General features: G+C 40.0%; 2 protein-coding genes and 1 long non-coding RNA gene across 3 annotated transcripts; 2 read left to right on the forward strand and 1 right to left on the reverse strand.

Moving 5' to 3' along the window:
• Positions 1-255: 255 nt before the first annotated feature.
• Positions 256-2,318, forward strand: LOC105447474. The gene is made up of 2 exons (XR_974095.2): positions 256-418; positions 1,927-2,318. It is a non-coding gene; the product is annotated as an uncharacterized LOC105447474 (long non-coding RNA).
• An 868-nt stretch (positions 2,319-3,186) lies between these two features.
• On the reverse strand, positions 3,187-8,105 carry LOC115918883 (alpha-2B adrenergic receptor-like). Its single transcript, XM_030993252.1, has 3 exons — positions 7,898-8,105; positions 6,040-6,850; positions 3,187-4,422 (listed from the first exon to the last, which is right to left on the reverse strand). The coding sequence occupies exons 1-3, from the start codon at positions 8,096-8,098 to the stop codon at positions 4,184-4,186; spliced, it is 1,251 nt and encodes a 416-aa protein (XP_030849112.1). The 5' UTR covers positions 8,099-8,105; the 3' UTR covers positions 3,187-4,183.
• Positions 8,106-15,712: 7,607 nt separating this feature from the next.
• LOC589951 (filaggrin-2) lies at positions 15,713-25,482 on the forward strand (the record flags this gene model as incomplete). Its single annotated transcript, XM_030993558.1, has 7 exons — positions 15,713-15,836; positions 17,996-18,046; positions 18,274-19,764; positions 20,263-20,352; positions 23,214-23,351; positions 23,891-24,085; positions 25,090-25,482. Coding segments are annotated over exons 1-7 (2,364 nt in total), but the record flags the coding sequence as incomplete, so codon positions are not given.
• Between the last annotated feature and the right edge of the window lie 4 nt (positions 25,483-25,486).

The raw sequence follows: 25,486 nt of genomic DNA on the forward strand, positions 1-25,486 counted from the left end.
TCGCAATCTATTGCAACTGCAGTCACTGACGTAACAAAATGTTGCAATAAAGACACCTTGCCAGGGCGAGATCACAGTGTATTGCGAAATAATATTTGAAGCCCCTGGGGTACATCATATACGAACACTTCTGATTGGTCGATGAAATAAAGACGCGGGCTCTGAGTGGACAGGCGAGTTAATATTTCTCAGTAAGTGGGCGTGGTGAATTGGATGCACCTCGCCTTGATGCCCTATATAAAGACATCCATAGTGCAGTCAAGACAACATTTGGGTGGAGGAGGTCGGGGAACGTACGGCGGATGTAGACACTTTGAAATTCTTACATATATTTTTACATCAATTTCTATTTCAACATGAAACAAAGCAGTCTTGGTAGACTTCTTTTGACATCATCTGGAGCAAATCGTCTGCACAGGTAAGAGAATATCTATGTATTTATTTTCATTGTTTTATCTTTATATCAGCAAAGTAAAATCATTTCTTTTTTCCCATGAAGATAAGACAACCTTTAATGAAGAGACTTTCCATTTATTTCATATTTCATATTGCCCTGAAATTGGGGTGGTCTTTTAATTAATGGTAAAAATGATTTATGAAATAGAAAGTGATGGAATAGCCCTATCTTTGGGTTCCAGTGGTTTATGACTGTATATAAAGGAGAATTAACCTCCAGACTATAAAGCATTAAGTAGAGAGTAAACCAACGTTTCATATGATGTAAAGAGCATTGCTTTAGGCCAAATAATATCGTCTTTCAAGTACAATATAAAAATCCTAGTTCGCCATATTTACGACATCGTCTGCTTCCCAAGGAAACTGTCATTTTGTCTTCCCTTCAAAAACTTCCGGGTTGTGACGTATATCGCACGGAGAACCGATGTAGCGCAGCGCGCACGTTATTATGCAGTACACTTCAAACATGGTGTACTGCCAAATGTTTGGTTGTAATAAATGTTCCTCGAAAATCAAGAGGAAATCGTTTTATCGGTTTCCATAATCACACAATCGCGATGAAATATTCGAGCTATGAGTAGTAGCTCTACGGTGGAGAAATATCTGGACAAAAAAGATTACGACAAGAAAAACAGTGTGATCTGCAGTGATCATTTTACATTTTACAGCAGGGAAACGTACGTACGCAATAGCGACTCCGTGCGATACGTCACAGAGCGCCGGGCGTGCGCAAACACAATGGCGACTTTCTAAAGATTCTCAGAGCCGCGAAAGACGAAGCCGATTCTGAAAAAAGTTACGTCCTCCCTTTCGTCAAATATACGATGTTTTTATATTTTTAAGATAATGTTTCAAATGGCCTACACACTGAAATGTAGTTTGAAGTTAAATCTCCTTTAACCTTCTCATAAAGAAAGTCTCTATATTTTTTAAATCCATAATTCGTTTTCATCCGGCGATAAAGCATAGCCACTTGATGTATCTTTTTTTTCAGTACGGTGATTATATAATTTCTCATTATTCAATTTTTTCAAGAAATGTGAGTTTATTAATTATCAAATATGTAAAATTATTTGGAGCAAACATAGAAACCATTGAGAAAAAAGCTATTTCTTACTCTTGTCAACAAAGGCTAGTTTGTGGAGCTTATTTTCAATTATTTTGCAATAAGTGGTGGGGTGTGATTTTGCATCCAGATAAAATCTCGCAAAACTGATTCTCAGAATACCGATTTTTTTTTTTTTTTTTTTAAGATCAAGGATATTTTATCTTACTGCAATAAAAAAAAATTAACACTAAGATATTAATAAGAACGAAAAGGTTTGATAAATATGTTTTCACATTTAATACCTAGAACTCAGCCTTCTAAAAATAAGTCTCTGTTTGCCCCCCCCCCCCCCCCCAATTCAATTTTCATCATTTTGCCAACATGTGTACTTCTTTTTTTCAACAATTTTGAAACTTGTACAGATACAATATGTCTTCGAAACAGCCACCATCACAGGTGAGCGCTGGAGCCAACCGTTTGGGCTACAGGCCCGGTGGAATCAAGTCCGGTACGGCCGCAGCTGACCAAATGGCCTGCACTACGTAGGATCACGGTGGCAAAGTTCCAGCGGGCAGCACGGTCTCTAAGATGCAGTCCGCGGGGAGCAAGGGCAACTACTTTAGAGGAGGCGCCAGCGGGCATAAGAAGTAGACTGGACATTCGGGACCAGTCTTGGAATCTAGTTGACCGAGGTCAACTTTAATTGTAGTGACTGATACCTTTTATCAAATAATTAATTTCGTTTGTCCATTCTAGTTTCCCGTAATAATAAGTCAAGTATCTTCAATTTCTACTAAATATTTTTTAACTATTATCTGTCAAAGAGTATTTGTGATTTATTGATTGAAAGATTGATTTGATTAATTGATTGAAAGGTTGATTGATTGCTTGAATGATTGAAAGATTGATTGAAAGATTGATTGATTGATTGATTGATTGATCGAAAAGTTGATTGGTTAATTGAAAGGTTGATTGATTGATTGAAAGGTTGATTGATTAATTGATTGAAAAGTTGATTGATTGATTGAAAGATTGATTGATTGATTGATTGAAAGGTTGATTGGTTGATTGAAAGGTTGATTGCTTGATTAAAAGTTTGATTGATTAATTGATTGAAAGGTGGATTGATTGCTTGAATGAAGATGATTGAAAGATTGATTGATTGATTGAAAGATTGATTGATTGATTGAAAGGTTGATTGATTGATTGAAAGGTTGATTGAATAATTGATTGAAAGGTTGATTGGTTGATTGAAAAGTTGATTGATTGATTGAAAGGTTGATTGGTTGATTGAAAGGTTGATTGCTTGATTAAAAGTTTGATTGATTAATTGATTGAAAGGTGGATTGATTGCTTGAATGAAGATGATTGAAAGATTGATTGATTGATTGAAAGATTGATTGATTGATTGAAAGGTTGATTGATTGATTGAAAGGTTGATTGAATAATTGATTGAAAGGTTGATTGGTTGATTGAAAAGTTGATTGATTGATTGAAAGGTTGATTGGTTGATTGAAAGGTTGATTGCTTGATTAAAAGTTTGATTGATTAATTGATTGAAAGGTGGATTGATTGCTTGAATGAAGATGATTGAAAGATTGATTGATTGATTGAAAGATTGATTGATTGATTGAAAGGTTGATTGATTGATTGAAAGGTTGATTGAATAATTGATTGAAAGGTTGATTGAATAATTGATTGAAAGGTTGGTTGGTTGATTGAAAGAATGATGAATGGATTGATGGATGGATTGTTTAATAACTCATTGACTGCAATATTCATTGATTGGCGAATTGATTGATTGATGGATTGATTGATCGATTTATTTATTTATTGATAGTTAATGTGATTGTTCATTGTTTGATAATTGATTGACTGAGTGATTAATTGGCTGATTAATTGAATTGATTCATTCTTTGATAATTGATTGACTGATTGGCTACTGCGATTGTAGATTTATCCAGTTTTTATTGATTGAATTAACATGTACAATGAAACGGTTTTCCCCAAAGAATTAATAGATCTAGAGCACCTTCGAACATTACTCAGTCACATCTCAGTTACCAAACCGACTACACACCGATCCCAAAATGAACCCTTCTCGTCCATTCGGTCTAATAACGGAATTGTCGGTCTGGGTTCACAGTTTTACCGATGTCCCATTATAACACACGTCAACTTAAGACACGCACTTCAGTGGGTTGTCGGCTAACTTGTTATTATGTCGGTTTTGTTAAACGATACCTAGATGTTAGTCTCGTCGATTTTCCAGTGGAAAATATTTTGGCTAGATATTCCTTATAGGCCTATTCCTTAGATACATATATTCATATAACTTATTATATTCCTCATCTATGATTCCGTTTTCCAACCTTTTCTGTCCCTTCAAGTTAATATAACCTTTGTCGTGCTCACAAATTCGAATTTACCAACATCATTGATATAAACCAATATTATTTATACAATGTCTGTATTGACAGTGTCAATGAAATTAGTTAAAAGATATAACCGTGATAGCAATAGCTAAAATATCAATGTTATTAATCTTCGAAAAGATAAAACAGCCGAAAATGTGTAATGTCTATCATAAAGCAATAACAATCCCATACAGCGCTGTCTAATTCTACAGGAACATTTGAAAGGAAGTGCCACTTTCCTGTATGCGTCATGGCTGATAAACTAAATTTCATCGGGGATTCCCGTGCATTGCATTTTCTTCCGGATGGTGTCTTTGAAGGTGACGAGTTCTTTCCTTGCCCGTCGGTTCATGAATGCGTAGATGAGTGGGTTGATGACATTGACGCAGTAGGCTGACCACATAGTGAACACACCCACACTTTCGGGAACATTAGCAGACATGGCGCGAACGAGGAAGAACGGTCCCCAGCAAATGACCTGTGACAGCACCAGAAGGAATCCTGTAACGGCAGAGCAGTTCGTAAGACAATAATATATATTCAAGATTCATTTATTTTCAAGACTGGATTGGGTTGGTCTTGAACATGTAAAGCTCGTCCCATTTGTTGTCTCTTTTAGTTTATTTCCCTTTCTCCACCCCAGATCGCGTCGGCTATCTTTCTCCGTCCATCTCTCTTTTGCATTCTTTCCTCTTTCCCTCTCAATTCTATTCCCTGTATTGTATTTCTCCCCCCCCCCCCCCCCCCCACTCCTCTTTTTCTCTTCCTCACCCGTCTATATACCGTATCTCTCGTCGTCTCTACGGGTCTCACCTCATCTCTCTCTCTCTCTCTCTCTCTCTCTATCTATCTCTCTCTCTCTCTCACACACACACACACACACACAAACAGACACACACAATATCTTTCCGTCTCTTCCAGACTCCTCTCTCTCTCTCTCTCTCTCTCTCTCTCTCTCTCTCTTTCTCTGTCTCTCTCTCACTCTCTTACTATTACTCTCTCTGTCTCTATCACTCTCTCTCTCTCTCTCTCTCTCTATTACTCTCTCTTTCTCTCTCTCTCTCGTCTCTGAAGTAACTTCTATATCTGCCGCTTTGCTCCTTCGTCTCTGTTCATTCTGCCTTTTTTATCTCGCTTTTGTAATAACGAGGGTTGAAGCGTCAGATGGCGCTCTTCTAGTTCAGAAACATCCATGAACAGATGTTTTAAAACAAAAAATGAACAGACTATAATAGTAACGTGTGCTAAAAGCAATATGGACCATAAATTGAAACCTACTTGAACTTCTGTCAATTGATCATGGACTTAGATGTTTAATTGATACTTATTATCCATTGGGGGGGGGGGGTTCTATTCATTCACCGCCCCCCCCCCCCCCCCCCCCCATCCTCGAACCATAGGTATTCAGTAAAAATCGACGCCCATGGACATCGATGAACCATTAAAGTGACTCGGTAATATTGTTGAAGGTTAATGAAAAAACTGCGTAATTTGTGTATGGAATGTTACTTATTATATTCCTTCTACTGTACTTACCTTCTAACATGCACTAAATCCTGAAAAATTTCTCAAACCACGAATTAAGTCATTAATGGTTTTCTTTGAAGGCGTCACTGTGCAAAACCCTCTAACAGTAAATTCTCTCAACCATTTTTGAATTTTTCCAACCGTTTTTTCCATGAAATAAGACATTACACTGGCTTAAAAGTCTTTCAACACTGAAAATAGTGGAATGGTATATAGAGCCAATTCATTGCTTGGTGATGATTTACACTCAAATTTATAGATTATCTGTAATTGTACAGCTTGCATTGGGGTCACTACCTTAGCACCTTTTTCTCTCATCTAAACAATGTTACCAAGTCCCTTTAAACATAATTATAGGCCTTCACTTTATACTCAAATTTAAACCCGACGCTGGGTTTTAGCCTTTGTAGCTGCTCTAAAAAATAATTTATTGGTGAAATGACCCCAATTCAACAAATGATCTCACCCCCCCCCCCCCCCTGGAGTTTGCCACTTGGATTTTATACTTTGATGCATTTGTAATTTAAGAAGACACCAGTCGCAATAGTACCCACGGTGTTAGGGGCTAATGGGGATATATCGTCATCTTACCTATGAGAGCCACTCGTTTCTGCACCTCGAAGTTTTTCTTCTCTCTTTTGACAGTGGAGGCGGTATCGACCGCTTTGTTTCTGCCACTTTCATCAGCCATTGGAGCGCTATCGGTTGTAGATGGAGCTTGTACCCTTTCCTCTTGGATCCCACTCCTACATCGGTTCCCGTCAGAAGCTACATCAGTACCAGATTCTCCCTTCTGATCAGAGGGTGAGGTACTGCTCCACGATGCCTCTGGGACGACCTTGTCTTGATTGATGTAGGTTGTGTTTGTCCGGATTGTCACAACACTTGCCGAATCCGCCATCGAGGGATCACTCACCGATTGGCCCGATGCATCTGTGGTGGTTGTCGTAGAAGAGGCCATCTTCACTCCGTCTGTTCTCTTCGTCTTCTTCATTTCCCCGCGCTGCGTGCGCCCAGCCTGCTGAAGCGCCCTCAACTTCTGCTTCTGCTTCCAGAGGAAATATGCGATGATCGAGTAACAAACCGTCAGCGCTGGCAGTACGAAACCGATGATTATGACCCGCATAGCAATGCGGAACCGCTCGTCCTCCTCCTCATCGTCCTTGTACGTGCAGTGGCGGGTGTAGTGGACATAGATCATCGTCGAGACGATTTCCGTGACAGGCAAAAGCGCGACAGCGACGGACAACGACCATAGAAATACGATCATGATGCCGACCCTGAGGCGACCGTGAGTCTGGAGTACTTTCGCTGACGTGACGATGAAGACACGGTCCATTGCGATGGCGACTATGGTAAGGAAGTTGACGAGTGAAAAGAGGAGCACGCAGAAACCATTAAACTGTCAAACATCAATCAGAGAAAAGAGAAGTGGAAGACTTTTATCAATAAAGTGTAAGTCGTCGACATCCCACAAAAAGGCCGTGTTAGCTGCATGTATGTATTTCCACTTGCTTGCAGCTACGTTTTACTTGTGGGCAGCCAATTAAATGCAAATTTTATTTAGATTACATTGGTCTACGTGCTATTTTTGCTAGGTGTTCAAAGTGTATGCATTATTATTCGAGCTATGCTAATGTATTGACGACAAATCTAATTCACCTCTAAATCTTATTGAATAATAATAATAATAATTATTATTATTATTATTTTTATTTTTTTTAAATAATAATAATAATAAATATATTAATTAATTAATAACATTTGTAATAAAAAAAGAAAAAAAGAAAAGGTAATGGTAAATAAAAATATAAATAAAACACTAAAAAAATCACAATAAATGAATAAATAAATGATAATTAAGAGAAAACGAATCATGAAACATTTTCAAGGAAATGTACCCCATAAAAAAAATCAGAAAGAAAAAACGTAAAGTATCGTGCTTTGATCAAAGAACAACGTGTTATTCCGCTGTCACTGTTACCACATTTAAACAAAATCACCATTAGGTTTGATATATTATAGTTCTAGTTCCATTAAATTAGTATAGTGGTTAATGATGTTTTATCGTAATTCGAAACCAGTCCGATTGATCATAGGTCGTCGAAACTTAGATAGTTTGGAGGTTTGTCATTGTTAAATTCAATTATCAGGGAGCGCCCTAACGTTTGAAGACTGTATTTTATAGTGATGAAAGTAGGCGGAAGAATGAACCATAGGTTTATGCAGATTATTGTAATCCCGGATCTATTTAAACTTTATAGCGGAGGTGCGATGGGATGGCTCAGTGGTAGAGCAGTGTTCTCGTAACCGGGGGGTCCCGGGTTCGAAACCAAAAAGCTAGTGCCCAAAGTATTTTTGAAATTCTCCCGGGGTGGCAGCCCTCCCCCCTCCCCCTCCTCATCCTCCTACGCCAAATTTGTCAGACCTTATTATGATTATGACATACCGTGCAGACACCATGATGAGTCCGCAGGAATTCTCCGCCGTCTAGAGAAGACACTACGGAGAATGGCATACTTGTGAAGACCACGCCCAAGTCACCCAGAGACAACGTCAAGATGAGCAGGTTGTGGGGGGTTCGCCTCAGAATGCGCACGCGCAGGATGATGAAGATTGCCGTGACGTTGGCCGCAAAGGCGCTGTTCATGATGATGAAAAGGCTAGAAGAGAAAAGACATATATATAATGAAAAGGAAGACGATGATGATGATGATGATTACGACGACGATGATGATGATGATGATGATTATGATGATGATGATGATAATACTGGTTATGCTGCTTCTGCTGATGATGATGATGATAAGGTCATGATGATGATTATGATGATGAAGAAAAAAATTGGGAATATCATCTGCAAAATGCAGGATGACACCTTCAAGGTCATTTAAACACCTGATGACTTGTTTGGTGTTGGGCTCAATGACATCAAATACGAAGATTTTAAATTCTGTATAATGTAAACGACTAAATAAATATGATGAGTGATAAACGTGTTATTAGTTTAATGGATCAAAATGAGACATCTGTAATTCATTCTGTATTTCACATGTTAACTTTGAACTTTGTCACTTTAAGAATAGTATAAATATACAGTTGACAACTAAATTATTAATACCCTTTAATTTGTCCCGTTTTATGTTTCTTGAGAATGTAACGTGTTAAGGCTTACATCAGAAAGTAAAGTCCCTAATTCAACCAGTCCAGCTTCCATTATTGAGTCTAAAAAAAGCAACAATAACAATAACCATCAAATGTACAACGAGTATAAATAATTCAGTTGGTAACTATAATTCTTGACATTCCACCAAGGCTAGGTAAACGATTCCCTCACTTCAATTTTATTGAACACATTATATTCGTCCAATATATTACCTCTGTCCAAAGTGAATGTTTATTGTGCACGATTGCAAATGTAATGAGCGAGGGAACGAATGTGTTTTTTTTATGATTATGCTCGATTTATGATTCTTCAGAAATTAAGTGGTTCAGGGGCAGATCAAGCTCACGATTTATGATCACATGGAAACAATATATCACCAGTGTGTCTGCGGGGGGGGGGGGAGGGGGTGGGGTGCTGAAGTCCCCCTAACACGCGGACCCTCCAAAGGGGGGGGGGGACATACAAAACGAAAGAAAGACGAATGCTCCTAAGAGAGCAACTACAATCAAACCTGCTTTAGTGACCACCTGTCTATAACAAGCACATTTTTTGTTTCCCTTGAAAATGGTTTCTCAGTGAAACATGTGCTAAAGGAACCTGTCTACAAAGACCACTTGTCTTTAACAAGCACATTTGTTTGTTTCCCTTGAAAATGGTTTCTCAGTGAAACATATGCCAAAGGAACCTGTCTACAAAGACCACCTGTCTATAACAAGCACATTTTTTGTTTCCCTTGGGTGGTCGCTGTAGACAGGTTTTATTGTATTTAGAAAAAGAAATTGAGACACACGTTGTTCTTCCAGTCATAACAGGTCGTGTCGTTGAAAAAAGGGGTCGAAATACCCTACTGTTGAAAACAACTTACCGTTAAAACTATAATATTATAGAAACTCTATGACAGTATAGGTATGTTATGTCTTATGAAATAATAACGCTGAGTATGAATATACTTCATTTTGCGTCTTCACTTAAAATATGCTAAAACAAGGCCAAATTCCTAATGCTACCGAAAGAGGAATGCAAAGTCTTCTTTTGTGAGAAATTCGAGACAATATTCTTCGGAAATAGCAAGAAATATTATGTAAGAAAAGGGAAGTTGTGTTTAATTGTTTCGGGGGAGGGGAAGGGGGGGGGGGTAAATGAAATGAAATGAAAGTGTCAAAACACTTTACGAGATAAGGGCCTATCATAGTGTTCCCCCCCCCCCCAAGGGAAAAAAAAAAGTAAACCGTTTGGTGTTTTTTTTTCCTCTTTTTTTTTCTTTTCTTTTTGATATTAAAACAAGAGTCAGTGAATGAGGAGTTAGCGAACCGAAACAAAAAAAAAAGCTTGGCAGATTTGTTGATAACTATACATTGAAACTAGTTTGCTTTCCGCTGATCTATGGGTTTGTATATATACACTGGCATAGCGGGTATTAAGCCATGGTGGTTGGGGGAGGGCTACAGTATAGAGTGTCATTGGGGGAAGGGTTTCGGTCTATTTAAGAGGGGGGATGCAACCGAGGGTGTCGTATCGTCTTTTTTTAAATGGTGTTTCGGCCTACCTGTCTCTCTCTCTCTCTCTCTGTCTCTTTCTTTCTTTCTCTCTCTCTCTGTCTGTCTCTCTCTCTCTCTCTCTCTCTCTCTCTCTCTTTCTCTCTCTCTCTCTCCCTGTTTTTTTCTCTCTTGTTGTTTCTCTTTCTCTTTTTGATTTGGGTGCAGAAGTACCCTTTATTTCCCCCACCTCGGCGTAGCCCCGCCACTGTGTGCACAAATTTCTTTCTACCGAGTAACGATTTTCCTCCCCTGGGTGTAGAATGGAAAATGCAGATCAGTGTAAAGGTGCTGTAGTGCTGTGCAGAGATTCGAACCCCGTACATTGGTATCCTTAGTGCAATGACTTACCCACTTTATATCGACAATATAATATACCACAGTCATTATCCTGCAACTTCTGCAGGCAAAAGTTTGAATAATAACACCCAGTCTCTGAAATAAATTTTAAACGAAAAATTCACGGTTATGCCATAATTCTAAGTAAAGGCCTGTCTCCATTTAGCTTTGTAACATCCAAACTTGCACAAGATATAAGACAAATTACCGTAATCTCATTCAAATGTCAGAGTCAATTCCGAATCACAGTCACGCACACAAGCATACATACAAACCTGGTAAGTTCCAAGACCAATAAAACGGTAGGCCTGCTAAAATCCTCCATGGAACCAGCTGGTACAAAAGTGTCATTAGCAGTATCATTTGATAGAAGCTCCATCTTGTCTATAGTCTGTTCAGTCACACGATGATTTTAAAATGATTAGAACAAGTTCCTAGTAGTTTTCGATGGTGAGAGGTCTGAGTATTAAAAATTGTATTAGCTAAATAATTTTAATAGACATTTGTGAAAGTATGACGCACAATGAAATAAGGAAGTGCGTTTTTTTTTTATACCCAGTGGCGGCGACAGGATTTTTGAAGGGGGGATTGAAATCTGAGGGCAATGAAAATATTCTCTTCCTCTCTCTCTCTCTCTCTCTCTCTCTCTCTCTCTCTCTCTCTCTCTCTCTCCCTCCCTCCCTCTCTCTCTGTCTTTCTCTCTCTCTCTCTCTCTCGCTCTGTCTCTCTGTCTCTTTGTCTGTCTGTCTCTCTCTCTCTCTCTCTCTCATCCTCTCTTCAGCTTACAGACTAGAGCCATCCACAACCACCCCCCCCCCCCTTGACACCGCCTCTTGTGCTGCCATCTGTTTTTCCCTGGTTTTCTAGTTTTAATCCTCACTGCAAATACGGGGGTGAGGTTTCCTTTCTTATTTGTGTGACCGTGAAATTATATGAAGGAAGTTCCTTATTTTATTGGGTTAGTTGGCCTTTCGTGTTTGCCAAATCATTGTCAAATATTATTTGATCTTCATGGTATTTAAATTAAAAAATCTGAAGTGTTTTTTGAGTGATGGCAGTTTCAGGATATCAAAAGTGTGCGCTAGGGAAGGGGGATTTTTTTTTAAACATGAACAAATTATTACAAATTTAAAGAGCTAATCGATCGATGACATGAAGGCCTGAGGGTCGACTACATGATGGCTGTCCCCCCATCTCCGGCACCCCGAACAAATAAATCTAGTGTCAAATTTGTATTTTATTGCGTCAAAAATAATAACTCACTTAGAATTTTCGAAGTTTACTTTAGCAAGCAGACGGAGCCAAATTAATTAGATTTAATTTACTGAGTCAATAATTGTTTTCCAACAATCTAGAATCGAATAATTATTATGCACCGCAAAGCATGTTTACATGCGAGCGGCAACTTCATACATAATTTACAAATATCACGTCATCATGATGCTCGGGGAATATTAAGGGAACTGCAAGAAGTAAAGACGAAAGCAAGGTATGAAAACGATTTTCAGAGAACCATAGGCGTACGAATTAAGTGGGGGTTGAGTTATGATATTCAATCGATCAACCACCACTTACATTTCGGGCAGCGAGTCGCCCGAATATCCTCATCGTCATCATATTCCGCCTGGAGGTGCCCCGATATTTGGGAAATAGGTGTCATCCCCCCCCCCCCCCAGAGGCGGATCCAGCCGGTGCCGAGGGAGTGGGCCCGAGAAAATATTTGGCGGCGACTCAGCCGATCGGCCGAATAAGCAGGGGGAGGGGGGTAGTGAGCACTATTTTTTATTTTGTTTGGGGGGGGGGGGCAGGGGAGGGTGCCCGTCTTTTTTTTTCTTTTTTTTGTAAAGGTAACATTAACGTTACCATATTTTTTGGCCAGGGTAGGGGGACCAGGCCCCCGGGCTCCCCTGGATCCGTCACCCCCCCCCCCCCCTAGGGCAAATGTGCATAATGTACCCATACCTCATACCGCATGATCTTAAACTGAAGTATGTATAAGATGAAGCATACAGGATGGAGGATTTCCTTTACACTGAAGTGGAAACGTGTATTGCTTTCATGAAAATGTAGGCAAAATTCTCTACTCTGAATCTTTTGAGTGCTGTCTTTTCCTTATTTGTATATAATTTTTAGGCGGAATATATGGTTAATAATACAAACAGGAAGGCCATGACGTTGGCCGCCTGCCACGTTTAAAATTTTCATCTGATATTTGTATTCCTTACAATATCAGAGGAAAATTCAATTTATAGGATTCGGAGCTAGATACTTGACCTTGGCCTACCTTGACCGAAGCATTCCACACCATCTGGGAGATGTGTGGTGGCTTCTGCTTCATGACCTCAAGCCAGATCTTCCTATTCTGTGATGTTCTGGTCGCTTATGTGAGGGATCCTTGACGCTAGATACTATTTGCTAATGGCCTTTGAAACTGAAACTTGATCACTTCATCTATGTGCATTGCCGTACATAATATTTTCCTTTATTGCGATATTAAATCGCCCTCCATTTCATTGATTACTTTATGACTTGAAAGTAATTGTTTTGGTATTGGACGTTGTAATTACATACTTAAATGGAGAGTACCAACATAATATTAAGTAGGTTTTAAGAAATGAGAGGAACAAATTAGTGAAAGTTTGAGAAATATCCTAATGAAAATAAAATTAGTTATGTCTGTTTGAAGTTGTCTCCACTGAGACACCACTTTAATTGGCAACACTGTGACGTAACTTGCAAGCTTCTTTCAAATACTGTATCTCTGTACAGACAATTTCATGAAATGTTATCGTTTCAGACGGGGCTGTATACAAACATATTTGCAGTAATTATATTTTTGGGTGAATGTATATTATTGAAAGATAGACGCCAAGCAAGGGTCGTATACTCGGGGGTGGGGGGGGGGGGGTTGTGATGCGCAGGGGCGGATCCAAGGGAGGGGGCCTCCACTGGCCAAAAAACAGGTTACAACAAATATGGTAACGTTGAGCAAAAAAACATATATTTGCAATAATTATATTTTTGGTTGAATGTATGATTGAAAGGTATACGCCAAGCAAAAAATAAAAAATAAATGTTTTAGTGCTCATTAAGTCTTCTTGTAAAAGCTGTTAAATAACTCGATCAATAACTAAATTTGTAACATGTATCTAATTTCCTTTTGTGTGATTATAAATTACAAAGTATATTGTTTTATATTTTAATATTTGTATTGTGTGAAATATGGAAACAATAAACTGAACCAGAAACTTATGTCCCACTAAGGAAGCAATTTGCATCTAATGTTAACAAATTGCAATTGGAACTATTAATCGTATGACATGAATTCTGGTGTTGACATTCAGGCCTGATAAAAACCCGATTTAAATCGGTTTCCCGATTTTTTTTTTATTTTTCCCGATTTTTTCTTCCCGATTTAAAAAAAAAAAAAAAAAAAAAAAATCCAGATTTTTTTTTTTTTTTTTTTTTTTTTACCAATTTTTTTCTTCTTCCCTATTTTATCCTGATTTTCCCGATTTCCCTCTTATTTTCTCTATTCTTCCCTATTTTGCCCTATTTTTCCCCCAATTTTCTTATTCGAAAGGGGGGAAATGTTGTTAGATGCCATTTTTTTCCCCGCGAATCCTCTTTTTTTTTTTACTCAAGGGGGGGGGGGGGGGGGCGTGGTTGAGGGGAAAACAAAAAACCTATTTTTTTTTAGTGCTCACTATCACCCCTGTGTTGTTGTCTTTCTCTCTTCTAGGAATCACAAAAAAGGCAGTTTCCTTCCCCATATTACCAAGCACGCAATGTGGTTTTACTAATTTGTTTTGTGAGGAAACATTGAAATAACTGACAAGAAAGTTATGATATGTAATTTATCATTTTGTATAGGCGTGGTCACACGATATGACCCTTTTCACTGATAGGCCTATGGCTTCGTTATAGTAACTCGTTAGGTTATTCAACTTCAGTACATATAGTAGCAAGTTTTAAGAGCATTTCATTCAAATTGTTTGTATAAAGTCATGGTAATTAAGTTACTTTTTTTTTGTATAAAAACAATTTTTGAGAGACAAGCAAATCTGATGGGATTATCTTATTTCATCTGCTATGCCCTACTCTGCGAAGAGTAGATCAAGAAATATAGCTGTGGATATGATTAGTTGTAGTCGTTGGTCAGGTGAATCTATTTATAATGTTATTAACATCGATTGTTCTGGGCCCAGTACGCCTGGTACAGTTTATTAATGTTCTGCACTATGTTGGAAATTATTTTGTTGACCTTAATTACTTTTGGATAGATATTGGTTTGAATTAAGAGACAATTATTGAGTCTTTGTTTGCCGCAAGCGAAGTTGAAACTATACGTTCTGGACAAGTGAATACGCCTAATGTTATCACCGGTTCTACTTCTGCGCTTAACATTTTGTTGGTGCCCAGTACACCTTGGTTAAGCTTATCCAGGTAAAAAAAAAACAGTTGAAACCAGTTGGATTTTCAACTGGTATCAACAGATTCCAGTTGACGGAACTGGGATATGTGCCAGTTCATTTTACTGGTTTCAACTGGATTCAACTGGTACCAGTTGAAACCAGTTGATATACAACTGGTAAACTTCACATGCACCAGTATATCCCAGTTAAAACCCATTGACTGCATGCTGAAAACAACCAGTTGATTCCCAGTTGATTCCAGTTTAAAACCCATAAAACCAGAGTGGACCATTTGAGACCATTTGTTTTCTGTACAGTTTAAAACCAGTACAGTCAGGCGCGTACGCAGGGGGTGGGGGGGGGGGGGGTTGAATTATGCCAACATTTGGCTGACCTAAAAAGGGTGACCTTACCCCCCCCCCCCCCCCCAAAGGAGCAAAATTTTCAAATTTCGTTACCGAAAAAGAAAAGAAAAGTGTCCTCTTACCCCCAGAACCAGCCCTATGCAGCTTGCAGCCAGGGTGGGGCAGTTAATACGATTCATTTTTTTTTTTTTGGTGGAAACTATGTACCTGACCCCAATGAGAATGAGACATTGAGCTAGACATTTCCTACTGTATTAAATGATGGTCCTAGAAGAGTTAGATACAAAAAAAAATGGGGCAAACCGCCACCCCCCCCCCCCCCCCGCTCTCCCCTACTTCTTTATCCGAATAGTTATCACAATAATATTTTGTTTCGTACACTCGTACCGTACATGAATTCAAAGTAGTAATGTCACTTCATCGCTACCGCGAAATTAAATACGAATGAAAATTAGGCGAACCTTGGGAGTAAACACGAGTTTCAAAGTAAAATTCAAACTTTATCTTTCCAGACAAGTTTTGCTGATTGAAATGACTGATTGCTGAAAGACAGGGCAGGACGATGGAGGTAACATATAACATATATATATATATATATATATGATTTAAGCTCATATAGAGGTCTTTTTAAAAATAAATGGTTGTGATTGCGAGCTCGAGCGACGTTGCATGTTTTGGCTATGTGACGGACAGTTTACCGTGCACTAAGGGAATGCTTCCGCTGCTTTGCCGCTAGCGCTGCATGTTGCATTGGCCTGTCGAGCGTTGTGACGCGAAGACTGAAGTGATTGCGGAAGTTGCCTGAGCTGAGCTGTGGCAGTGCGAGTGAAGGATATATGAATATGAGCGATGTTATGATGATGTGCGTGTCCGTTGCACTGCATTGCAGACTGTGCTTTGCAGTGCTGCCATGGTCATGGAGCTAGGATTAAGTAAAGCAAGCTGGCCAGGACCCCCAGGTCATTATCTGCTGTTTTAACTTTTTATTACTATTTTGCTTTGGGGGGAGGGGCGGGGCAATGAATGAGAATGAGATAATCATAAAAGATAATGACAACATTTATCAAATTACATTCGCTGACATTGACTAGGCTCTACTCTACACAGGCTGAGGATAAATCAGACTATTTGAATTCATTCTAATGAGTGCTGGGCCTGTCCCCGCCCCCCCCCCCCCCGGCCCCCCACTTCGTATTCAGAGGCGTGTTCCCAAAATTTCGGGGGCAAATTCGCCCAGAGCCCCAGTGTATTTTTTTCACTGCAGGGGGTGTTTCGCAAAGACTAGGGTCGCCTTTAAGTTGGACTTAACTATGGCAGGTTCTTCATGCCACTGTTTTCTCTCACCATTTCCTGGCATTGGTTTCTCAAGGGACTTACAAATTGTGGTCACAAATTATAAGAATTTACTTTTATTGATAACTCATTATTGAAGGAAAAAATATTATCTACAGATCATAATTGACAGACCAATGGCAATGGTGAGAGCAACCAGTGGCATAAATAGCCTGCCATAGCTAAGTCCAACTTAAAGTTGATCTTAGTCTTTGTGAAACACCCCCTTGGCCTGGTAGTCAGCACCTCTTCAAATAGTACAGTTTCAAGAGGGAGGCGTTATTGTTATTTTTAGATGTCAGGTTTGTGAGATCTGGCATTGTTTTGCCAGTACACGGAGCTACTTTTTGATACCCAGACATTGTGCATCCTGACATGTTACGTGTCCGGACAGTTGATTAAAAACAGTCATTTGAAGAAGTTTACATGCTATATTTCACTTACTGGGTATGCCAATTCTGTTGAAAAATTCTATTGTAAAAAAACACCGTCATATGATTTTGAGTGCTATTTTGAGTGCTATTTTAAAATCTTCAATTTTGGTAAGTGTCAGGAAACACAACCCCCCACTGGCACTTGATCCTCCAGCAGCAGTACGATAATACACCATAGATCTAGCATACCTGCCAACCACCCCGATTTAGGCGGAGTTCCTCCGCATTTTTCATACCAACTCCAAACTCCGAGTGCATGCCTCAAAACTCAGATTTTTTTTAATTTAATTTTTTTTTTTTTTTTTAGAGTGTAATGCACTTGGAGAGTATATAACTATTATGTTTGTATTTTGAAATGTAAAGCGCCTTGAGCATGTTCATGTAAAGGCGCTCAATAAATACCAATATGTATGTATGTATATAAGACTAAAGCATAACACAGCACTGATAACCAGATCACGCCGACATCCGCGCTCGCGCTCATAGAAGATATACACAGCGACATGGAAAAAAAAAATAGACCCTAAAGTCCTGTGTACCCCCCCCCCCCCCCCCCAATCTACGGGCTACTACCCCAATATCCTTCGGTGGTTCACGACCTCGTAGTCCATCCAGAAAAATTTACTCCTAATTTCTCTTGTCTCAGGTTGGCAGGTATGGATCTAGGTCTTCTTTTCTTTAAACAGTGTTTAGTAAACAGAATTAGAAGACAACCATCTCAAGGCTTATCTTTAATGGTGAATTTCAGGAGAAAATGTGTTTAATAACATTTTTTTTTTGCCTGTTATGTCAATACATATTCTAAAAAGTGTTTTTCCTTCTTTATCTCTCTCTCTCTCTCTCTCTCTCTTCCTCTTTTCCCTCCTTTCTCTCCCTCTCTCTCCCTCCTTCTCCCTTCGACCCCCTCTCTCCCCTTTTCTCCCCCTCTCTTTCCCCCCTCTCTTTCTCTCTCTTAATGCAGGGCTCTGGCCAGTTCTTCCAGCTGGATGAAGATGACATGTTTAGCAGTGATGTAAGTACAGTATGCTTTTTGTCTACTTTCCAATGTCACCATCAGTTATCTGTTTAGGAATTGTACTTTGTTCAAACTACTGTTCTAGAATTACTTTTTAAGTTTATCCAAGATTTCAGCTGCTATGTAATTTGTTGCAATTGTTTTATAATTTGTCAAATATCATTTCCTGTTTCAACTTGCAAGACCCCTGATGTAACTTGTTGTATTTCATTTATTCTGCACAGAGCTTTCTAGAGGAGCTGGAACAGGTAGAGAAAGTGGAACATGCTGTCTTCAAGTCCAAGCAAGCAGTATCCCATCATGTACCCCAGCAAAACAGCTTCAACAATACTAGCAAGGCAGCTCCTTCCATGCCTACAAGGAATGCAACACCAGTCTTACCTCAAGTAAAAACTCCAGTTAGTGGTGGGGGAAGAAAGTTTTCATTCAAAAGTAAAACATCACCTGAAATTCCACTACCTCCTGACATTGGTAGCCATAAGCAAAGAGAGTCGACTGATAATATTGAAGAAAGGATTGGGGTAGGTCTGAATCAGAGTAAGGGATTGGTCCAATCAAATACAGATCAATCTGGATTTAAAAATAGAAAGGGTCTTGTGACTCCAGAGTCAAGCGTAAAGAGTAACAAGCTGCCTCAAAGTGTGACTAAGATTCCATCTCCATTGGCAAATTTGAGACAGCTGAATTCAAATCGATTCAAACCAGTGAAAGGGATTTTGAACCAAGCTGGTGATGAGAAGAATCTTGAAAATGACTCTTCTGGTGTTCTTGATACTTCCCTTGGAGACTTTAAAGAACCTACTTCCAAAACTGTCAGTGGTGGCCATCGAAGTGGGGGGACATTAAGACCTGCAGGATCAATGGTGCAGAACAGCAGACCCCTGGTGCCAAGGCCAGAGATGATCCAGGGCGGTCATGGAACTTGTGGTAACCTTAGTACACCTGGTTCATCTGGACAAAGTCCTGGGAGTGCCAGGAAGCCGATAATGACATCCCCGTCTCAAGGTCCCCAACAGGACACACCAAGAACAACTCACAAAGCACCACATACTCCTTTGTCTTCCAGGGTTACCTCGATGTCCCATGAACAGTCTAGCAATAGTTCAACCGCGAACACACTTATGCCTGGTAGAACCTTCCGTGGAAGACAAACAGGTTCTAATGTGCCGGCGAGAAATCAGAATGCAGCTCAGTCTCCTCATACAGGGCCGGGATGTAACGTCAGTCCAGGTTATGATAACCAAAGCAGAGGTATGGGTGCTGCCATGCGTTCGCCACAATCAAGGACAAGTGTGTCGTCGTACGGTCAAACCCCACCACCCCGTGGATACGGCACACCTAGTGGTAATCCCCATACAACTCCCGGGAGTTCAGTCCGAACTGTGCATAGGAGAGGCATGAACACTCCTGGAATGGGTCATGCCCAACGAGAGCACACTCCTGCAGCCGGGCACGCCCACCGACAACAAACCCCGATAGCAGGACACGCCCAGGGACAACAAACCCCCGTAAGTGGCCATGCCCAGAGACCACACCCTTCCTCGAGTAGACCTCTCTCCAATCAGAGACAGCCCGTCCCTGGGCAGCCTTCAAGGCCCGTCTTGACTCCTCGTGTGGCCCACCTCTGCAAAGGATCAGGACCCAGTCCTGGAGCAGGTGCGGTCCATGGTGGAACCAGGAAGTTTCCTGGACCCGCGGGATTGCTACCTAAACTGGTATGTAGTTTATATTCATCCTTGGCACTAATGTCCTTTGGCAAGACATTGATCTACTTTTGCCACACTCAACCCGGGTGATGTAAATGGGTACCTGGCAGGAATTAATTCCTTGAAATGCTGGAGCGCTGTAATGGCAGCTAGGCTAAAGCCGGGGTAATAATAAATGCGCCTCGGAATAGAATTTCTAGATAGACGCCACTATAGAAATGCCTATTATTATTATATTTACTATTATCATATGATCTTCAAAATCTTCTTCCATTTGTCTTGTGAAGAGAAATTTCAAGGTTAATAACTTTCTAATTAAACGAAAAGTTGTCATAAGTTGCGAGTAGATCCCTTGATACACCTATATGCTCATGCCCATGCACAGAACTCGAGCCCAACTAGCATTTTATGTCATCGCTGATTTTTCTTCTCATAATGTCCACCTTTACTTCATGCATAGAATACTTTTACTTTTCTTTTTTCCTTCTCCATCTATCCTTTTTACAGACCCCTGGTCTGAAGCTGAAAGATGCAGCAGTTGCTCTCAAGAAAAAAGTTGAAGAAGAAAAAGAAGAACAACTATCCCAGGAAACAGAGGTGAGTTGCTATGATGCACAAATCACCTTGTGCCCATTCGAAGGGCGCAAGCAGATGACGGCCAGCAGTTTCATGTTTTCACCCATACATACAGTTACCAAATCCTTTAACTCCACCCTGTACCCAACGCTATATACAATAGGATGTACATTAAACCTTTACCCTAAAAATGAACCAAAAGCAAAGCCCAACACATCCCTAACCCTTACCCTAGGCCTTTGATGAAATAAAGCCTGTAGAAATTGTTGGAATGAGCAAGTGTCTGATCACCACACAACATATTTTAGTCAGTGCAACATCAGAATCGTTTATACTAAGGCCTAAAAAAAAAAATTGATGACTTGGCGTAACCCGCCCGACTCTATTTTTATCGCCGACCCTACGCTTTTTTATTTTTTTTATCCGATTGCGATTGCGTAAATATCGATATCGCAGTGGGGAAAACCCGGATGTTTGTTGCTTTCATTCTGGGCTTTGCCGCGCCGTGTTTGGGCCAGCTCGCGCGCCGAGTGCAGCGGGCAGGTACGCCATAGTACCGCTAGGCGATTGTATCCCCAACATGGCGTCCTATGGCGTTCAGTTCACGGGTAAATTTGGTGCTCACGTTTTATTCAGCGTTCTTCGGAAGGTGGACATTGAAGCAACGATCGGAGAAATCGTTCAAGATCTGGCTGCTAATAATTTTGTGGTTAAGAACATCAAGGCATCTAAGGAAAACTGTGGTCCGTTTTCTGATTTGCTGTTGTCTGAAACAGTGTCACTATTACAAGATTGAAGACAGTGTCTGAGATATCTCAGGCTGGGGTCTGTTGGAAACCTATTAATGCGTTCGTATGTTTGCATTTTATGTGCATGAGGGTGTATGTACATGTACATGTACATGTATGTATGCAGGGGGGGGGGGGGGCCAGGTGTATGTATGCATCCCCCAGGTCCCAAGGTGATCAAGATTTCAACAATTTCTTGCTCACTTTGCTCACACAGTGTGTGTGTCCATATATGTGTGTGTGTGTGCGTGGAGTTATTTGAACATATCGTCCCTATTTTCACGAAGTGACGGTAGTGAGGAAAATCGTAACGCAAAGTGAATGCAATTTTTTTTCACTACCGTCACTTCGTGAAAACAGCGACGATATTGTGGTCTACCCTCTCATCAGATTATCCCCAAGGTCTGAGGACCTATCTACGCCACTGTATGTATGTATGTGTATGAATGGCTAATTTCATGTATGCAAATATAAGCAACAACAACAACAACAACAACAACAACAACAACAACAAAAAATCGCCCTACCTACCCTTATTTTCAGTGACCCGTTACGCCAAGTCATCAATTTTTTTTTAGGCCTAATGATATGATAAAGATAATGTATTATTTCTATATTGTTTCTTTATTCTCTGATTACAAAAATAAAATATGTGTGTGTTGCGGGGGGGGGGGGGGGGGGGGGCGGTCAAAATTTAAGCTGGTACTCTTCACCCAAGCACAGAACCGTATATTGGAATCGATCCAAGATGCAGTAATGAATGACAAAATAACATGAGAGTAAAATGATGAGTGTTTCTTATCAATGTATTCTTACAACACCCCCTACAAACCATATTCTCCACTCTGGCTTTATACATGAATTATACAAAATATAAAACAATGTTAACAAATTTGTGTTGGTGCCATCACTTTTAGAAACACTTCTGAATATGTGTGAGTCAGACATTTCTGGACTTGTGTGCCCAAAACCTGACCAGAAAGCACCTACATGCAATGCTCTCATCTGCCTGGACGATTCCTTGCAATGCTTCCTCAACTTCGCGGACTTGACTTAAATTTGTTGTTTCTGATCATATTTTAATCCAAGAAATATATTGGGGGGGGGGGGGAGGGATATTTTTATCCCAAAATATATTAAAAATATCTTGATATGCCCTTTGGATAATATTATTGATGCCAGGATTTAAATTTCTTTTTTCATTATTGGTCATATGAAGAGATTCTCATTTTTGTCTCGCCTGCGTAGCAAAAAGCGAGACATAGGCGCCACTTTTCCGGTGACGGCGACGGCGTCAACATCAAAAACTTAACCTACGGTTAAGTTTTTGAATTTTTGGTATAATTTTTAAAGTATAAGTTCTTAGTCAATGAAACTTTTACTATAGGGTAGTCAAGTATCCCCAATCATGTGAGTAGAATTTCAGATCACAAAGTCAAGGTCAAAGGTCATTTCAGGTCAACAGGCTTGAACTATGTTGTAGCATCATCGAAAACTTAACCTAAGGTTAAGTTTTTTAATTTTTGATATAATTTTGAAAGTATAAGTTCTTAGTCAATGAAACTTGGACTATAGGGTTATCAAGTCTCCCCAATCATGTGAGTAGAATTTCAGGTCACTAAGTTAAGGTCAAAGGCCATTTAAGGTCAACAAACTTAGACTTTGTTGTGGCATCAACATTAAGATTTTCAAAATGCTTCTTCTTCGTTATTTTTCAACCGATTTTGATTCTGATTGTTTCATATGACCGATTTTGCCTTATCTGGTAGAGCTAAATTTGGAACAATAAACTTCTACACAGAATTGTGAGATTTTGCTCCATTGATTATTTATGGTACTTTATGCAAATGAAATGAAATTATGTCCCTTCCAGGGCATCAAATTTCTATTTTTTGACCAGTTCAAAAGTGTACCACATAAAATTTACGATATTTGTTGTTGTGAGATGCGGATGAGCGCTACGTCATTGACGTTCTGGTTTATCATATTGAATTGCGTTATGCAGGCGAGACCGCCGAGAGCGTTTCCCTTGTTTGATGAAATAAGTGGATCAGTGTCACAGAATCACCAAAGTTTTGCCTTTTTTCCCCCCAGGAGTCTAGTGAGGAAGTCACAAATGTTGGAGACTTTGAACATGGAGCCTGGTTTCTGATGAAGACTGAACTTGGCATCAGAGATGGCGATCCCAACTCAATCCTTCAACAGAACAATTTAGCCCTTGTCATTAGGAAGGTAGGAATGTGTAACCAATTTTGACCAAACGAAGATGATATCGTCATTTAAATTGTATGTTCTTTCAAATTCAACACTCAGTTTTTCATTATCTCACACAAATTTATTTTGTGTAGTGCCCTCTGCAACAAAACTCAAGTTTCCCTTTAAAACATACATAATTAATAATCTTTGATAACATTCACAAAATTTAATTTGATAAATGGATGTTATACCGGTACCTGAATTTACTATTTGCCACTGTATTGGCATGGTGCAATGTATGATGACCACCTGGAAGAAAAATTAGATTCATGGCATTTAGTGGGTTGAAAATAAGTTAAACCTATCTGCACTAGTTTAGCCAGGACGGATTAGACCTCTCTGCGTGGTCACTGACAGCTCTCAATTTACATGAGAAAAACGGGACCATGGGGGACCATGGGGGACCAACGGGTACTGCTTAGTCATTGTTTGCTATATAGAGGGCGCAAGTACCTACAAGTAGTGCAGTCGGGCTTTGAAGAACTTTCCTTAACCTTTTTTTTTGTCTCCTCTAGGCAAGTCTAAAGCAGCTCACCAAGAACAAAGTGAACCATCTGTGTGTGATGATCAAGACTATCTCTCTCAACAGCAGTGATGCCAGCGTGAGCCTGTGTGATCCCAGCGGTGAGATGCAGGGGACTATTCACCGAAGGCTGATTGAGGAGTACCAGGGCGACCTTAGACCTGGCTCTGTTCTGGTCCTTAGACAGGTTAGTCCAGGGCCCCGTCTTACAAAGAGATGATATCAATCGTAACTATGTACATAAGAGATAGGAGACTGCAAACTTGCGATCAATTGGAGGACTTACGATTGATTTGGATCGATCGTAACTCTCTGTAAGACTCAAAAAGTTTTGGTGGACATCCAGATTATATGACTACAGTGTTGTAGATCTGCGGTGAACTGCATTATTCTCTTACATTGACTTGTAACATTTGCTCCATTCTTTAATTGTTTACGGGTTAGGGTTACATGTAGGGCTGCATTATTCAGCTTTAGGTCAGGGTTAGGAGTAGAGTTGGGGCTAGGGTTAGATTTTATGTTTGGTTCTGAGTTGAACTTAGGAAATTAGTTGACCATGGAGCGGCTGTCGTCAGAACTGTGATCCAACATTTGATCCGACAATTCTTTCTCTTGGCTTTATTTTCATTTGTTTCTCAAAATATAGGGTTAGGGTTTTATAAACTAGGTTTTGGGTTAAATAGGTTGGGGTTAGAGTTAAGTAGAGTGTTAGGTGTAGGGTTGTATTTTAATGACAGTATGAAACTCAATGCAGAATGATTATCACCAGATCTGTATAAATGAACTTCATGGGAGATGAGAGGTTGGTGATTGGGCCTGTTGAGGGGGAGGGGTGTATGGAGTTTTGACAAAAATCTAGCTATAAGGGAAAAGAATCTGGTCCTGTCCTGGGCACAATTATATAACTTTTTTTTTTGATAATAAATACTAAAATTCAATGATAAATTTGCTATCAGCCAGTCAACTTCCAGGTACCTTCATGCTTAAGACACATCTAGGCGTTGTGGTGTGTGCCTGCAATCCAGCTGACAGTGGAAGTTACAAACTGATTCAGCCGAGGAAGCAGGTTCGAAACTGAGTCACGTCTGTAAAAACCCAATACACACACACACACACACTCATTGAATGTTTTTCCATATTATACAATGCAAATATATTCACACAGTCGTTTATTTGTATTCTCACTTCAAGGTTGGAGTCCTGAGCCCATCGCAGCGCAACCATTACCTCAACATCACTCCAAGCAACCTCATCCAGGTCTTCCCAGGGGAGAGCAGCAGCAGGCCAGGCAGTCAACAGACGCCGAAGAGAACTAGGAAACGCTCTGGAAAGACACCATCCCGAAAACGTTCATCCGAGAAAGGGATCCCAGAACACAGCCGTCTTCCGTCCACAGAAGGGAGCTTAGCTCCGGGTAGGAGAGATGCGAATGACGAGAGATTGGGATCAAGTGATGCAGTGGATGTTGTCACCATGGATACTGACACTTACATGGAGGATGGTGAGGATGCTGGGATTTGGGAGGAGATGCTTGATGATGAGGATGACGAGGATGTGCTGCTGATGGATTCGCAAGTCGGAGAAAAAC

The sequence above is a fragment of the Strongylocentrotus purpuratus genome, unplaced genomic scaffold (genome assembly GCF_000002235.5).
Source record: "Strongylocentrotus purpuratus isolate Spur 01 unplaced genomic scaffold, Spur_5.0 spur5_contig_848, whole genome shotgun sequence".
NCBI lineage: Eukaryota > Metazoa > Echinodermata > Echinoidea > Camarodonta > Strongylocentrotidae > Strongylocentrotus > Strongylocentrotus purpuratus.